The sequence below is a fragment of the Poecilia reticulata genome, linkage group LG15, assembly GCF_000633615.1.
Source record: "Poecilia reticulata strain Guanapo linkage group LG15, Guppy_female_1.0+MT, whole genome shotgun sequence".
In the NCBI taxonomy this organism is placed as follows: domain Eukaryota; kingdom Metazoa; phylum Chordata; class Actinopteri; order Cyprinodontiformes; family Poeciliidae; genus Poecilia; species Poecilia reticulata.
This window is the reverse complement of record NC_024345.1, coordinates 25942704-25959756: the sequence shown is the minus strand read 5'-3', so window position 1 is coordinate 25959756 and position 17053 is coordinate 25942704. Positions and strand designations below refer to the sequence as shown.

Here is a 17053-nt window from a genome sequence, read left to right as displayed (position 1 = left end):
TCGCCTTCAGGTTTGTTTTCTTTCCACTCGGATTCTTTTCCTTCCTGGCCGTGAACGATGAACACAATGTGACACATCCAAACGTCTGACGGGATGCAACGTCTCCGCAGAAGACGGCGGCAGGCAGGTAACTGGAACAGAGACAAACGGGCTAATGCGTGTGCTGGGAAGAAAGCTGTAAATTTGCTCCACGTGGCAACGCTGCCTGAATCAGTTCATGATGACGAGCATGAGCCGGAAATCTTCAGTAATCATCCTGGCCTGTATCTGACTCTGCTGCAGAGGGGGGGAAGATGGTGACGGTTTTAGCTCGTCATCTTGGGGACGAGGCCGGCGATGACTTCCTGTCTGCAGCAAACAGAGGACCATTTTTATGACTCAATTACACAAGGCTTCATTAAATGTAATTGACCTTAATCACAGGCTTGTTTTCACCTCCGGGCTCAGAGTGGCACGACAGCCCTCTCAGCTCCAAAAAAAACATATTTGGCTTTGATGTTATGTGCATTTGACAGGATGCAGTGAAACGTTTTACATTTTAGAGGAATTTGGTTTTAAAATAATGTAAATGCTGTTTTTAAGTGTTTGAGGCGATGCAGTCAGCAGTGTCAGGATCATGCAAGTAAAATCCTCCTGTGACATCTATGCAAATTTTGATATTTTCTGCAGACACGTTGTTTTGGTCACCTTTGAACATAAACCATCCAATTTACTAAAAACTGTACAATATCAGCTTGACTCGGTGATTCATTAACATTTGAAAAATGCTGGGCTTCAAATACATCAGCAGGGTCCCTCTGGACATTTTGGTCCATTTGGACTCTTGATGCCTTCATGTCAGCTGGAGTCCAGCTGCGACAGATAAAGAAATTGACAACAAATATACCTTTGAGTTGAACAGGGGATAGAGCTGAGGTATGAAATGACTCTTACATGAACCAGTCAAACATCCAGATTGATCAGCAGGTCAAAAACTGAGAAATCTGTTTCGTTTTTTAATCAAAAACCAGCTTGTACTTTGATGAATTTTCTTTAGTTAGGTACAAACAAAACCCTGATAAGTCAGATATAATCTTTGATGTATAAATATGGACGGTCTTGTACTTCTTTTGTTTAGCGGTTTTCTTTTTTTTTTTTTACTTTTACATTTTTCAGATTCTGCTAGAACATTTTGAAATGGAAGCATGAAGTTTCAACAAATCCTAGATCTGTAGTAATATCCAGAAAACTTACTTTTGGCCAGTTTTGCCTCTTTGTGCTTATGAAGTAGGAGATCAAGCAGGATATCAACATTTCCTGTAAGTTTTGTTCACACTTGACTATCAGCCATAAATATATTGACAGAATCATCAGTAACTCATATCAAAACAGAACGTAAGCATGCTAGCTGTAGTGTAGACTGTTTTCTTTTCAAGAAATTACTATTTTGAGACAAAATATCAGTCGCTGTTAAGAAAAACACTTATGACTGCATCTGGAATGTCACTGATGGGTGAGTAAAACTGATTTAAACACCTTTGTTTTGAAAGTTATCGAATTTTTAAGCTGTATACTGTATATTTCTTTGATTGTAGATAAGTATCTGACTGGATCAATATTGGTATCTGGGAAAAGCTCCTGATCAGAACATCTGTAGCAACAATCGGTTTACATCCTGCTCAGTTGAAGTCTGCTTCTAGCGACAGAAGTGCATTAATCTTAGGGTGGTGGACTGAATGTATCCACTTTTCTGACAGTGTATTAATATCTATGGAGCCTTTAATCAGGCCACAATGTCAGGGGATTATTTTAAGACCTGGCTGAACTGCAGGGCGGCTCATCTGGATGAACCAAGATGAAAGACAGACTATCCAACATCAGAGACAGAAAATGAGTTCATTACTGTAATTAGGCCTCCATGTCTCTCCCTATCTCCATCCAGCCCCCTTGTACACCAGGCCCTGTGCCTAAAACAGGCCTAATAGCAGTGCATTACTCCAGTTAGCAGAAGGCTGCTGGAAAAGCAGACCTCCCACCCTCCATCTGTTGCCTCTCCTGTGCAGACGGCAACAAAAGAAAGGACAGAAAACAGCCTTCAGGTCACACTCCAGCAGGAAATCTGCTGACCAAGTAGCTTGTAGCGCTCTCCATTGGTCGTGGGAACTGTGGGCTGGATGCAGAGTGAGACGTGTTATAACTGCGAGCATCAATCATTTTGGTGGGGGAAAGTAGCTAATAGAGGAAAGGCAAAGGAAACACAGACCACCATGTTCCCTGGCTTATCCTGTCCCGTCTCTGACATGAAATAAGGCCCAATTTGCCCTATTTGACCCCATTTAGCTACAGAAACACAGACATGGTGGACTGTGTGTACATAAATAGTCTGGTCTGCTGTTTGTTAGTCTTCTATAAACAAGAGTTTAAGAAAATTCACTCAGAATGCTCTGTTTTTGTGCTGAGCATTTAACAGCAGCACAATGCTGTTTATCCCAGATAACTTAAGGTATTTGTTCAGGTATCTTTTTCACTGGCTCTTTGTGTGGCAGCAGCGAAAGGTCAGACATGCTGTTTTGTTGCCTTGCAATCAGATTGCATTATGTCAGTGTCTTTGTTCTTCCTGTTCGCAGCCAGAAGTAAAGAAACGTCTCTGTTAGAGTGTCAGCTCTGATCCCGCTTTATGCACCGGTGCCACATTTTGCTGTTACCTGCCCTAATTGTGAGTGTGAAGAGGCAGCTTTTGGTCAACATGTGACATTTAGAGTTTGGCTGGAGTCACTTTTGCTCCTTGTCGCAACTTCAAGGAAAAGTATTCCTTTGATAAATGTCTTAGAAAATAAAAATCTTGTGTTTTTTGCATTAACTTTTTAATGCTTTAATGTATCAATGCGACAAAGTAAAGCAAAATTGTGAACTTCAAATGAAATATGTGATTTTCTTGTAGTTTTTTGCATATTATAATCATACCCCTTTACTTTCATACCTATAAATAAAGCCTAGTAGTGCCACCAATTTCCATAGGAAGTCATTTGCTTAGTAAATTGAGTCACCTGTATGTAAAATAGTTAATATTTAAATACCAAGTCCTTGGAAATTTGTGGAGAACATTATTGGATTAACAGCATCATGAAGATCAAGGATTATGCAGCATACAAGGAGAAAATTGTTAATTTTAAAACAATATCCCAAACTTTAAATACCTCACAGACTTTTAACCAGTTTTTCAAAATTGATACAGAGAATGGCACAGCTAACTAAATAACTAAATTAATTATCTGGAGGTGCTGCAGACTTTAACTATCCACATGAAAACTATCAGTTAATTACGCTGAATTATTCACTTATGAATCAATTTTTTGGAAAAGGCCATAAAAAAATAATCCTGTTTACAGTTTCCATATTCTCATGCAGGGCAAACTAAAACACACAGAATGAGATTTTCTAGTAATAATAATAGACCAAAGGTGAACTTTTTTGTGTGATGCAAAGTGTGTAGGAATAAAAACTTAGTTATGTTTTAATTCTGACAAAACGGGGGAAAAGTGAAAAGGGTAGGAATACTTTTGCAAAGCATTGTGGATAACATACTTTTGGATCATAACTCCCCGTTTTCTTGTTATTTCTTCCATTATATATTAATTATAACCAAGAGTTTAAGCTATAATTTTAAATATAACATCAAACTGATGGGAGTAGATTCAGATGCTTAAATATTTCCTGTTTCATTATTTAAAGGAAACAAAAACAAACACTTTAAACTCATGTTTGCCCATTTGACCCTTTCAAATCCAGATCTGATCTGTGTTGATATTCCACTTTTGTAATGCTCATTATGTTGCAGTGGGTCACATGTTGCATTATTCATTATTTGGCATATCGCTGCATTATGCATTCACGTTGCACAAGATTGTAACGTGCTGTCCTCTCTAACCCATAAATGAGACGCAGCATTAGGTCGCATTTTATTGCTGGTTATTGAAACCGAGTTCATAAACAGCCTCCTGATGACGGACAAGAAAGGCTGTTAATGATTTAGCACTGAGTCTACGTGAGAAATTACTATATTTCCCTTTCATATTTGGGTCATGCATGCATGCATTAACCTGCATTTCATCCATGCAGGCAGCAGTGAGTGCTTTACTTTATAATTAAAAGGCTCTCTCCAGTGTGTATGTTGTCTGGTTTGACTTGCAACTAATCTCATTGTGAACCATTTTCCCTTTCTCAAAATAGGCTATGCTCCTTTGAGATGGTAAACATTGTAGACAAATGTAAACAATTACGTGAGACCTGCAGCTTTCACACTGAAAGACCTCGTGGATAAAAGATGAAGACTAGGGCATGAAGAGACACTCATCTGTTGTGTTTACAGCTGAACTTTAGGAAGAGAGAAGCTTCAGCGTAGCTTATTATCTTTACTGATCATTTGGAACCATGTTTTCTGTGATGCGGAGGGATGACTGGATAACTCAGAGCAGTTTTCACATTAATGCGGTGCACACCGCAGCTCCAAAGAACAAGGAAAAAAGCATTTAGGTCAGAGCTGAAGACTCATTAGCCAGATCTGCTGCAGCATGATCTTTAATTCAAACACAAGCGTTTGAAGAGAGGAACCCAAAGATGAATCTCACTTATATAATCCTAATAGACCCAAAGTAAAATACGTGCAATAGCATGGAAAGTTGATTAATCTATCCAGTAGCCAGTTATGTTTTTCCTGCAGTACATCTATAATATTATGCTGCTCCCACATGGGGTTAGCAAGGTCATGAAAGCTTCTGTAATGTTGCTTTTACTTATATCTTATATATCTAACTCATCATATACAGCTACAGATTTTGATACTTGAACCTCTCGTCTCGCTCCTGAAGACTGTTTTTATTTGCTGGAATGCTAGGCTAATATTATCATCTTCATGTTGAATAATTTAATAATTCAACATGTTTTGGTACGGTTCCTTTTAACAATATGTGGACAAAACTTGCAGACAAGTTCTCCTGCTTCATATGATAAGTGCTTTTGAAGTTCTTGGGAAATGTTAGCATGTGTACTCTCTTTTATATGCTTGACTAATCTTAGCATTGTTTTTTGTTTTTTGACAAGACATTGGCTCAAAGCATATTTCAGTGTGCTTCTTATTAAATGTGTGGATAAAACTCAGATAAAAGTTCTGCTTCATAAATTTTGCTCTTTTGATGCTTTAGACTGACTTACATTCTGTCCATCTAAAATAAACTACAAACGAAGTTTTTCTCGTTCTACATGATCTTAGCGCTTTCCTTTGACTAGCAGTTCAGCTGCTCTCAGCATAGCTGTCTCCCACATGGACAGGTGTTTGCAAAGACATCTGTGCACAGTGAATCAAGAAGATCACAGCATACAGACAGGCAGGAATCATTGGTGTTTTAACCTTCTTGTAAATTCGAGACACTGTAAATTCTTCTTTTTACTTTAAGCTGTTTATCGTTGTGCATCTTTAACTATTCAAGTTGTCTACTTGAAAATAAATGGGTCCATATGACTCTGTTTGTGTGTCCATCTGATGTAGATTTACAAACAATAGACTAGCAACAATAATTGGGAGTTAAATTTAACCAGGCTGTTTGTTACTAAACGTTTAAAAGTATGCTAACTGGGCAATTGGTTGAAATAAATGTGGTATAATGTGGTGGTTTTTTGCCACAATTCTGACTACAATATCTATTTCTCACAGACTGAAAGAGACATGTGCATTTTGTATTTCCATCTCTGTAGAAAATGAAGAGACCATTGCATTAAACCCCATTGAAAACTTTTGACCATTTCTCATTTTCTGCAAATAAACAAAAAGTTTTGCTTGGAATTTCAGAGACATTTTGTCAGTAGTTCATAGATTAAAACAACAATGTTCATTTTACTCAGACATATTCCTATAAAATGTTAAATCAGAGAAACTGATCATTTTAAGTGGTCTCTTATTTTTTTCCAGAGCTGTATTACATTGGATATGGTCATTATATATGTATATAAGTTATAGAAGGAGGACCTAATATTTGACGTCTATCTGGAAATCCCCAAGAAGAAATAAAGGCTGTTTTTCAAGGACAAGAAAACCAATGTTTACTTCCCTTTTCTTCACCCTCGGATGTTCTGGTTAATAAGTAAAACTGCTGATATTAGGCTTTTGTCTGCCGGTGTCCTCAGTTTCCCAGCATGTCTGACCACACAGTGTTGAGCAAATATTGTCTTCTGATGTTACGGCTGCTGAGCGGAGTGTGACAAAGCGTGATCAGTTACTGCTTTCCTTTACATTTTAAAACCCACAGCAACCATCCTGTGGAGCAATAAATTATAGCAAAACCATTTCTTTATAATCTTTTGGGTTTATGATGGTGCGAGTGGTAGGATCAGATATTGGCATGCAAACATTTGAGTGAACATCTGCCTCTTGTTACTGTGATTTGCTTATCTGCCATCTGCTCAGAACTGGCTGCACACAGCAACAACAATGTATATCTATCTAGTTGTAAACCTATAATGGCACCCTCTCCTCCCATCACACTAATTAGCAGTATTTTACAATGCAGACTACATAGCTCATAAACTAATACTGCCTCAATTTTACCCCATTATAAAGGTTTGCTACGATTTAGATCAGCTGCAAAATCATAATCATTTATGCAGCTCAGCTGAATGTACCTTAATTATGACGGGGAAGAAATGCTTTTGTGTTTAAAATTAACAATTTACACTTGCTGTGTGCTCAGTTTTCTCTTTTGTTTTTGTCTTTTCTGCAAATCCGACTCAGTTTTCTCTTTTGTTTTTGTCTTTTCTGCAGATCCGACTCCTCCAACTGCCTTTCTGTATTGTTGGTGTCCTGTAAGAAGAGATTCTGCCGTTCTTGAGTGTCCTTGTTGTCCTGAAGTGTCGATAGTGATGCCACCCGCCCTGTGTGATGATGGCTTATGATGACGGCTCTCTCTTTGACTGAGGAAAGGAGATCCCCCTCCAGCCACATGACATGATGAAGACGCTTCCTGAAAGTTTGCTCTTCAAAGAATCTGTGAGCAGGATATGAGTATTTTGAGCCCTGGGACAGATAACAAACCAACCCTTGTGGGAATTGTGGGAGACCCTGAAGAATACTCCAAAGCCATGCAGTCAGAGGAGTTATTCAGCAGGAAACTCAAGGCCTTGAATGGCAGCATGGGACCACCGGCCTCCAGCATGCAGGTGAAACCCGACGGTGCAGGGAAAACAAACGGTAATCCTGCCATGCCCAAAATGGGCGTCAGGGCTAGGGTGACAGAATGGCCGCCGCGGAAAGATGGCTGGGATGTACGGCCTTCACCCAATTACCAGAGTGTCATTCCGGTTTTCCAGAATGGACAGCAGGATCTTGCTGTGGATTTACTGGAGCAAGGCGAGGCGGTGTGTGTGGAGGTGGACTACACTGACAAATACACACTCAGCGACCTTCTCTGCCACTCTCCCTTAAAGGGTCTCCACCCGATCCGTCAGCGGAGCAACAGTGATGTCACCATTAGCGACATTGACTCTGAGGATATAATGGACCAGAACGCTGTCAATCCCAACACCGGAGCCTCTCTGCATCGTGAATACGGAAGCACGTCCTCTATTGACCGCCAGGGCCTCGGTGGGGACGGCTTCTTCACCATGCTCAGAGGCTACAGAGTTGACAACCTGGATCACCGGAGCATACCGCCTCTGGGATTCCCGGAGTTGTTGCGCTGTGATGCCGCTTTGTCCCCAAGCTTACAGACAGCCGCACAGATTGCCCGGGGAGAGATAGTCCACATTCCAGGCTATGATTACATAGACAGTTCTCTCCTCTACAGCCGGGAACGGGAAAAGTCCTTTATGAGGCGTCTTAAATCAGAATCAACAGAAACTTCTCTGTTCAGGAGACTGAGGACCATTAAAAGTGAAAGCGATGCCTTGAGACTCTCTTTAGAGGATGACCGGCGACCCCTGAGCTTTCAGAAATGCTTCGCCCACTACGACGTCCAGAGTGTGCTTTTCAACATCAGCGAAGCCGTGGCAAGCCGGGCAAACCTGAGCCAGAGAAAAAACACCACCACTGGAGCTTCAGCTGCCTCAGCTGGTGTTGGGGCCGCAGCAGGTGGACTGCTGGGAGGTGGCATAGTTGCTGTGCCTGGCGACGCTGGGGCAGTAGGTTGCAGCAGTGGAAATCAACCTATGTTTGAATCTCCGCTTGGGAGCAGAGAGGATCTGAACCCCAAGGAGAACTTGGACGTGGATGAGGGGGACGGAAAGAGCAACAACTTGGTGCTGAGCTGTCCGCACTTTCGTAACGAGATCGGCGGTGAGGGGGAGAGGAAGATCTCGCTCTCCAGAGCCAACAGTGCCAATTACAGTGGCATGTCGGAGAGTTGCTCGTTTGAGTCCTCTCTCAGTTCCCACTGTACCAATGCTGGCGTCTCTGTACTGGAGGTGCCAAGAGAAAACCAGCCGATCCACAGGGAGAAGGTCAAACGCTACATTATTGAGCACATTGATCTTGGAGCATACTACTACCACAAGTTCTTCTATGGAAGAGGTAAGAGTTACTACTGATAAATATCTGTTGACAAAGGTGATTTACACTGATTTTGTGTGATTGTTGTGATAACTGTTCAATGACTAAAGAGTCCAGGAAGGCCAGGACTAGGTCAAACTTACAGCGTGCGGTAAAATGGTTTTCTGATTTTTGTTTTCTCACAAACCTTTCAAGGTCCACAAGACACACCGAGTCAAGCTCCCCTGGCAGTATATGTCATTGTGTTTTGTCGTTTGTAGTTTACAGCTGTACAGTAAACACAGTGATCATGGCAGAGCTCACATTACGAGCATTACGAGCTCACAAGTTCAGAGCAGGAGGAAATAATAATTGACGCACCGGAAAATCTCATTTTATTTTTCACGTTACTGAGAGAAAAAGCATCGGTGAGCTGTTCTCCCACCACATCAGACTAAAACTGAGCAAGGGGAGTTTAGTATTTCAGTACTTACTTCCTCACGGCCTCAAAATCTGCTCTCTGACTGGAAAACTGCCGTTCTGCCTACCTGTGCCACCCAACGATCTTTCCTACTTTGCATAGATAGTCAGAGCAGCAACTCATGGAAGTTGTGTGGAGCTGTTACCTGCATACATAAGCGCACCCATGAAATTCAGACCAATCACACAATAAGTTCACATGGAGAGGAGGCTAAAGGTTTGCCAGAGGGGTTGTGACATGAAGGGGCGGACGACACGAGGCTGAGAACAAGATGACACAATTTTTGTCATGCATCTTCAACAATGAGAACTGATTCCATCAGTTCTGCCCATGCAGAGCCCCTTAGGCCCTTTGCCCTTCCTTGAATCATACAAGTGCAGCTACATCTGCCTACATTCATAAGGTCAGATATCTTCCTGTAGGACCAGATGAAATAACATCCAGAACAATAGCCGGCTTGTGTTGGGGTCGATCGTGTGCTTTTATAGAGAAACAACCAAATCTTCCTTGAGATTTCAGCCCACTCCCTGCAAAGAGACTCTGATCAGTCATGTGAGAAGACTGAGGTGAATGAGGGTGTGTTGCAGCTGTCTCCCATAGGGACCAGTGGGGAGTGGGGACTCTCATATGAAGCTCCAGGGTCAGCAGAACTATGCTAAGGTCTTGGTGATCCTCATCAAAACACATATTCGGCTGACACTGGAAATGCCATGTGACCTAGACCCATCACTGCATTATACATGTCTGTTTTTCTCACCGCTTGTTTTTGCTGCCCAGAGCTGATTGAATTACCATTCTTAAGCCCATCAGAAAACAGCTGCTTCACCTTTTACACTCGTATGTCTGAGCTTCTTCATAAAGATGCTCTGTGTGGCGTGACTGGAACTACCTTTGATCCCACGTATCCACAGGGAGATGTTGTTTCACTTATTGCTTGTCCAATAACAGGTGGAGCTTTAGCTGCTTAAATACCAACAGAGACTTCTCTGCTTTACTGTCTGTTTTGCAGTCGCTTGCAAAAACATTCCTAGCCCTTGAACTTTTCCACACTTTGTCATGTTACAGCTGTAAACTACATTGTATTTTATTAGGATTTATGTGATAAACCAACATGCTACAAATCTCACCCCTATGGAGGATTTGCAAGAAGAAAACCATAGGAAGACCTTTTGCAGTTTACAGCAACTCATGTTGGGAATGCTGCAAACATAAGGTTCACTTGTCATATTAGATCAGGGTTGGGCAATAAATTTTTTCACACATGAAAAATCTGAAATGTGTTGGAGGGCCGCCCCAGCAACGACACACATTTAATCTTGGCATTATACGTTTTCTCATATCTCTGTTTATAATAAAAATTTTAAAGCAGATTCTTTTGGTAATATGAATATTCACCAAATATTTATAAAAGTGAGCAAATTGTGGTTTAGGTTGAAGTGAGGATTAATACTTATTCTGTCATAATGGATGTGCAAACTGTTACAATTCGCTACTTTGGATTACCTTGTCTAAAATCCCTCTAAGATAAATGAAAGTTTGTGACAAAAAGTGAATAAAAGGTTAGGAATACTTTTGCAAGGCACTGTAAATATTATAATGCAGCTTTTTCAGAAGATGCCTTTTGCATAGTATGTGAATTTAGCCCTTGCCCTTCCTTTGTGAGGTGTTTTATTGGATGGACAAGCTTGTCATCACCTGCACTTCACAGCAAATGTGCACTCACATAAACCTGACCGTGTGTCAGCGTTACATCTCAGGCTTTTATCAACCTGGGCTGAACATTGACCCTACTGAGTGACTACAGCTTATCTTACCCTGGCGAACTGTGATGTTTCACCCCAGGATTTCCTAATGGGCAGTATATGTTTTCAGACCAGCAGGTTAACCTTTGCTGGAAGCAGCCAGGGTCACATTGCATGTGGTTTGTCAGGGTTTTCAGTAAAGTGAGTGTAAGCTTAACATAAAAACAAGATTAGAAGTAGGTTTTTATTTAAGGGATCTGTGCACATTTTGGGTCAGCAGGACAGGAGATGAAGCCAAAATAAATCCCAATTACTTGACATGATTGTCAAGTAATCCATTTTGCAAATGGTGTGGAGCATGCGACGAGCACCAGGGACATGGGAATTGACTGAAAAATGGATGTTGGCCTCTCATTCACCCTGCAGTTGCTATTGGATGTCTAGTTCCCTTCTAAACGTTGACCTTATGCCTCTTGTAGTATTTCCCCTTGGCCCTCTGTCGCTCACATGCCACACATTCACCAGACAGCCTGGTTTCATGCAATAAATGTATAATTCATGTAGCTTCTTTTCATGTTGGCGGCTCACAGACAACACACACTCCATGGCATGAATTCAAAACCTTCGTGGCTGAACTCCCCATGCGAATGTCAGCGCTACATGCCCCTTCTGACGTCTCTGTTTGTGGTCTGCTGAATCCAGGTCCATCTCCTCAGCTTTAGGCCGGATTAAAGAGTGTTTGCTCAAGACCCTGCAGAACGCTCACAAAGCTCCACTCCTGTCCACAGCCATACACACACAAACATACACACAGAGATACAGACGTGTTGGTTCACCTGGTAGAAATGTCTAAAATAGACTCTTACACAGTCTTCATTGAAAAGTCTGGAATTTTATATGAATCTATCCAGGAGAGGATAAAAAACAAATTTGCAAGTCCAGATATATTTTCTTATTCCATCATCTAAAAGACAAAAATCGAAATTTCTATCAAATAGTTAAATTTAATACAGATTTTTAGTTATATTATGTCCTTTATTTTTCATGTGTAATTTAATGGATTTATTTTTAGGAACATTGATATCAAATCCATATAAAGAAATAGAGCAAATTGAAAAGGTAAAATCAAACAAAACACACAAGCACAGATAATAAAACCCAATTTGGTAAATGTTTTTTACAAAAAATAAAAATAAAAACTATATTTACCATTTATTAGCAATAAATGTGGAAAGTCCAGTACAAAAGTGCAAGATAAAGTATGCACACTCTAAATTACTCATGAGACGATGTTATTTTTTTTATAACAGTTTCAATTTAAGACTAAATGTTTAAAGTTCTGCATTGGCATTAATGTTTTCACTCTAAATCTGTTTGAGCAAGAATAAAAATGAACTTGGCGAAGCTTTCATTGGATTACTTTATCTGGTAGATCACATTTGCAGTTCGGACATAAGATTATTAGAATTTTTCTTTGCTGATTGACATCTTGAACTGGTATAATTGTGCTTAGACAAATAAAGATGCACTGCATCAGATACAGGACAATCAGATTCACTCATTTCTGGGTGAACCGTCTGTGTCTCTGGGAGATTTTGGGATGGATTTCCGCGAATCAGTGGGTCACATAATCTATTATTCAGAGATTGTGCACCAAATATGTTAGATTTGCTTCCAGACTGGCTCCTCGCTGTTCACATAACCTGTCATTGAACTAATGACTGTCCCTCCCATAATCGTCTGACTCTGTAGTTAATTCAGAATTTATCCAAATCTCCTTTTATCAACAACTCATTCAAATTGCTTGGCGAGTTCATCCAATAATCCCGTCCATCAGCTATACCTGCTTAATCTTGTCTGGGATCGTGGGAGGGTGGAGCCTGCTGTAGTAGGTTTTAACTGAGACTCTGAGAGACATTTGGACATTGCCACCTGTGTTTTACAACACCAACATAAATGCACAGAGAACCGTATGTGACCGGTCCAAAAGTCTGAAGACACTGTTTTTCTAAGACAGTCTTATAAAACAATTCCTGGAGCTTTGCTGTACCATCTGTCTACCAAAAATTGGAGAGGAAACTTGCCAACATATGGCCATCTAGCTAAAGTTACAAGAATATTGTTAATCAGAGAAGGAGCCAAAATGTCAATGCTAGTTGTGGAGGAACTACAGGTCACTCTACAAATCTTGCATGTGTACAAGAGAGGCAAAATTGCTGAAATGTTGGTAGAAAGACAACAGGATGGTTCTTACAGTAGAGACAGCAGACACCTGGAAGGTTTTATGGTCAGATGAGACAAAAATTGAACTTTTTGTGAAGCGATTAACTTGAATACAGCATGGTCACTTTGAAAATAGAGGTAGAGGCATGATGTGGGACGTAGAGGAATCAGGGAAATCGATCAGTTTTTGGAAGATGGATTGAGCATCTAATTGCAAAGGGTCTCTAAAAATGCAGCCAGAGGTACAATGGGATGGCTTAGATCAAAGCATAATCATGTGTTTCAATGACCTAGACCCAAGTACAATTGTGAATCTGTGGTAAGACTTGAACATTCGCAGATGCTCTCCACCCAACCTGACTGAACTAATTTGCAAAATTAAAAAAGGGAGAACATTTCAGTCTCTAGATGTGGAAAGCTGGTGTAAACATGCCCCAAATTTCTTGCAGCTAAGCTATAATTTTAGTGAAAGACAGTTCTACAAACTTCCACAAATCATTTCTGATTAAATAAATATAGAGACTGCACACTAAGCGCTGTCTGACTCCCTGTTTGCTGATATGTGAAACAGGTTCTACACACAGTTGTCACTGTTGCAAATGGATTTAAAAGGATTTGAATGGGTTCAAAATGGCCTGACCCCTCATAAGGGTCACACTGGCTTCATCCCGCCATCCAAAATCACATATGCTAGCTTAATTGATCGTTAAAATTGCCCTTAGGTGTGAGTATGTGATTGCATAGTTGTTGACCTCTGTATACCCTGCATTTCACCCCTTGACCGCTGGAAATAGGCGCCAGTCCACAGCAGGAATTAAGCAGGCGTAGAAAATGGATGGATGATGCTTTACTGGTGTGAAAGCATTAATCTGATTTGTAAGTAAGGCCATTGTATCTAATGAGGCATGAGCCTCATTAGATACAATGAGCTACAATTTTCATAGTATAGTATATAATTCTATAGTATCTTCATAAAAATAAAAAAAACTAATTATGTTTTTTTTCTAGTTGTTTTTATTTAAAACAAAACTGCTACTGAAATACTGATTATTACAGCCATAATAACGTGATTTTCATGATTATTATTTATTTTGCATCCAAAGTTTTTAAGCAAAACGTACAACTGCCAAATAAAGAGGCAAATTTGAAGTTCTTATTGTGATAAAAATGTAACCTTTTTAAATTAATGCAAGTGTAAAAAGCTGATATTAGTTGGTTAGTTGGGCTATCTGCTGTGGTTGAGTCTGCAGTTAGCTGTTTACCACATTTCACTCAGAATGACTGGCGCTCCATTAATTTGTTCGTCAAAGTGTCAGATGGTATAAGTTTTAATTTTTGAAAGTTTTTTCAGATCTTGTTATACCTTGATGTCTGTAACCGACCCTTTTATAATCATAAAAAACTTATTTTCTTATTTTTTTAAGGCAGTTGACTTGACCCCTAACATCTGAATATTGGTTTTATATTTTGTCTGCAGAGCACCAGAACTATTTCGGGGTGGATGAGAATCTGGGACCTGTGGCAGTGAGCGTCCGCAGGGAGAGGCTGGACGATGGGAAGGAGAAAGAAGGCATGCAGTACAACTACCGGATCACCTTCAGAACCAGTCAGGTAAAAATCAGCCTGTAATGATCAAGTGGATACAGGGCTGAAATAATGTATTTGCAAGAGTTAGAGAAGGTAGGCATAACAAAAGATGGATATCTTAAAAGATTAGTTTCTAATTACTTGAGTAGCTCCTTTACCAATTACATTTTTACTCATATTTTATATATTTCCTTACTAAACGGCTACTTTCTACTTCAGTAAAAATATGTCGAAGTACTCTTACCTCAGACATAGCGGCGACGATCCAGCCAAATTTGCAATACTGTAATTCCTCAACACTTTGCGTTATCTGAAAAATTTCAACGGTTTCCGAAAGGGGAGACATTGCTCTTTCCATCCAATATCGGGTTATTACGGTAATTTCACCATCGCTGTAGCAGGGAGTGAAATTAGTCTCTTCTAATAGACAGTAAATTGCAAAAATAACTTGCTAGACATTGAAACTTCCAGTTGTTATGGACAAATGGACAATATATATTTACACACAGGACTTTTAATGAACTGCGTGCAATAAAAATAAGCAAAAATATCCAGGCAGAGACTTTAAACTGGGTAGTCTACCCACCTCTGGTTAAAGCAGAAAAATTCAGTTTAATTTTCAGACATTGAGAAAAATGGTATTTTATGCAGTGTATGTCTGATGTGTAATGTAAATCTCAGGATATGCTACTATGGTAGAAGTTTGCATATCAAACTCTGGTTTCACTTTTGATTGTTGGAAAGTTCAAATTTAGTGGAATCAGATGGCACATGCTGCAAAATTCATTTTTTACTTGCAACAACATGTGTATTTCATACGTCATTGCATTCGGCATGTTAAGGTCAGCCAGCTTAGGGCTCAGTCATGCAGTGAGAGTAGATCTGCTCCGAGCTCCTCGATCTGCTCCAGCCGTCCTGGTCGGTCATGCAGGCACCAGAGCTGTCAGTCGGGTTTGGTGGTGATCATATTCACTTTCTTGCTGTCTTTAACACACACCCGAGCTTGCACACACATGCTCCCATGACGTGATTAATCCAAAAACTGAGATGCACAGCCTGGCGCAGCAAAAGCTTTCCTTGATTGATGCTGGTTGGTCTCACTCACTGAATTATTCAGGTGCAACAGATGTGTCAGGCAGGGAAATGTCACCGATATCCAGCACTGTTCTGGATTTGAAGCCAGGCGGCCATGAAGCAATGTATCTGGGTCATGGTAGCCATGCAGGCTGCATCCAGACAATGTTTTAGCTTCCTAACCACTGGAGCGTCTGTTTGAGTTAATTCCTCTCATTTAGCCCCAATGCCCTCTCTGACTGTCTGCACCGCTGCCTCGCTCACTCTCCCTGCCACACTAAGTCTGTTAAGTAATCTGCTTTTCAGAAAGCCTCTCTGTCAGATGGCCATTGACTGCTGACACTAATGTCCATAGTCAGTTTGGACAGAAATGGGATTTATGGGTGTAAATATGTCTTTGATGTTCCAAACAACAGCATGGGTTTACAGACTGTGTGTTTTTCTTTTCTAACTGGCACATTAATGGGGTTAATAGCGGAAGATCACTCAACGTGTACTGCCTGGTTAGTCTGTGTTAATTATTTAAAATTTGAGTCCATAGTGTAGTTCGGAGGCGTCGCAACGGATCAACCAGCCAGAATAACAGGGCAGCACATGTAACAGAAGAGCCAGAAGTTACACACTGCATTTCACCAAATAAATCTTGTTTGTTTATCTTTTCCGCCAGTTGACGACCCTCCGTGGAGCCATCCTGGAGGATGCCATTCCATCCACGGCGAGGCATGGAACGGCCCGCGGCCTGCCGCTTAAGGAAGTGCTGGAATACGTCATCCCTGAGCTGAACATCCAGTGTCTGAGGCTGGCCCTCAACTCTCCCAAAGTCCCAGAGCAACTCCTCAAACTGGACGAGCAAGGGGTGAGTGGACTCATGTCATGTTTCAGACAGGGGTCAGGATCAGAGATGGGTAGAGTACCCAAACATTTTAGTCAAGTAAAAGTAGAAATAACATTAGAAAAGCACTGTAGGTGTGTCTGTAGCTACTTCTCCATTGCAAATGAGCGCGAAACGTTGCCAAACTGTTTCACAGTCATGGTGTTTTGATTCAATAAGAAATGCAGTTAAAATTTCATGTGAATAAGCTTGTTCACGTAATAAGTCGTTAAGAAAACATGATCCTCCAACTACTTCTTGTCGTCTTCTTTCTTCATGGTTTGGCAACATCCAGTTGTTGATCATGTGACTCGTGTGATACGAACAAAGTGTTTCTACTTCAGTTTTGCTAAACAAACACATTTTTATTCAGCCAACAAACTACCTCAACCCAGTGCAAAAACTTTTTTATTAAAATACTAAAGCTTTTTTTTTCTTTTTGGAATTACAATCTGGCAGAACTTACTTATGGTACATTCACTTATCAAGAAAAAAAATAAAAGCACAATATTAATAATGCAGATCATTAGAAAATTTATTGAAATCCAACAATCTTTGCAACTATCAATAGGATGTATTTG

The 17053-nt window shown here is 40.4% G+C and overlaps 1 protein-coding gene across 7 annotated transcripts in view; it reads left to right on the top strand.

The window, feature by feature from the left end:
* Positions 1 to 17053, top strand: part of LOC103477253 (signal-induced proliferation-associated 1-like protein 2) — a 112433-nt gene that overhangs the window by 34979 nt on the left and 60401 nt on the right. For all 7 annotated transcript variants that reach the window (XM_008430233.2, XM_008430231.2, XM_008430234.2 and 4 more), the window contains 3 exons: positions 6794 to 8536; positions 14418 to 14551; positions 16269 to 16457. In XM_008430233.2, the coding sequence (XP_008428455.1) occupies positions 7030 to 8536; positions 14418 to 14551; positions 16269 to 16457 (1830 nt within the window). In that variant the 5' untranslated portion in view covers positions 6794 to 7029. The remainder of the gene's footprint in view (positions 1 to 6793; positions 8537 to 14417; positions 14552 to 16268; positions 16458 to 17053) is intronic.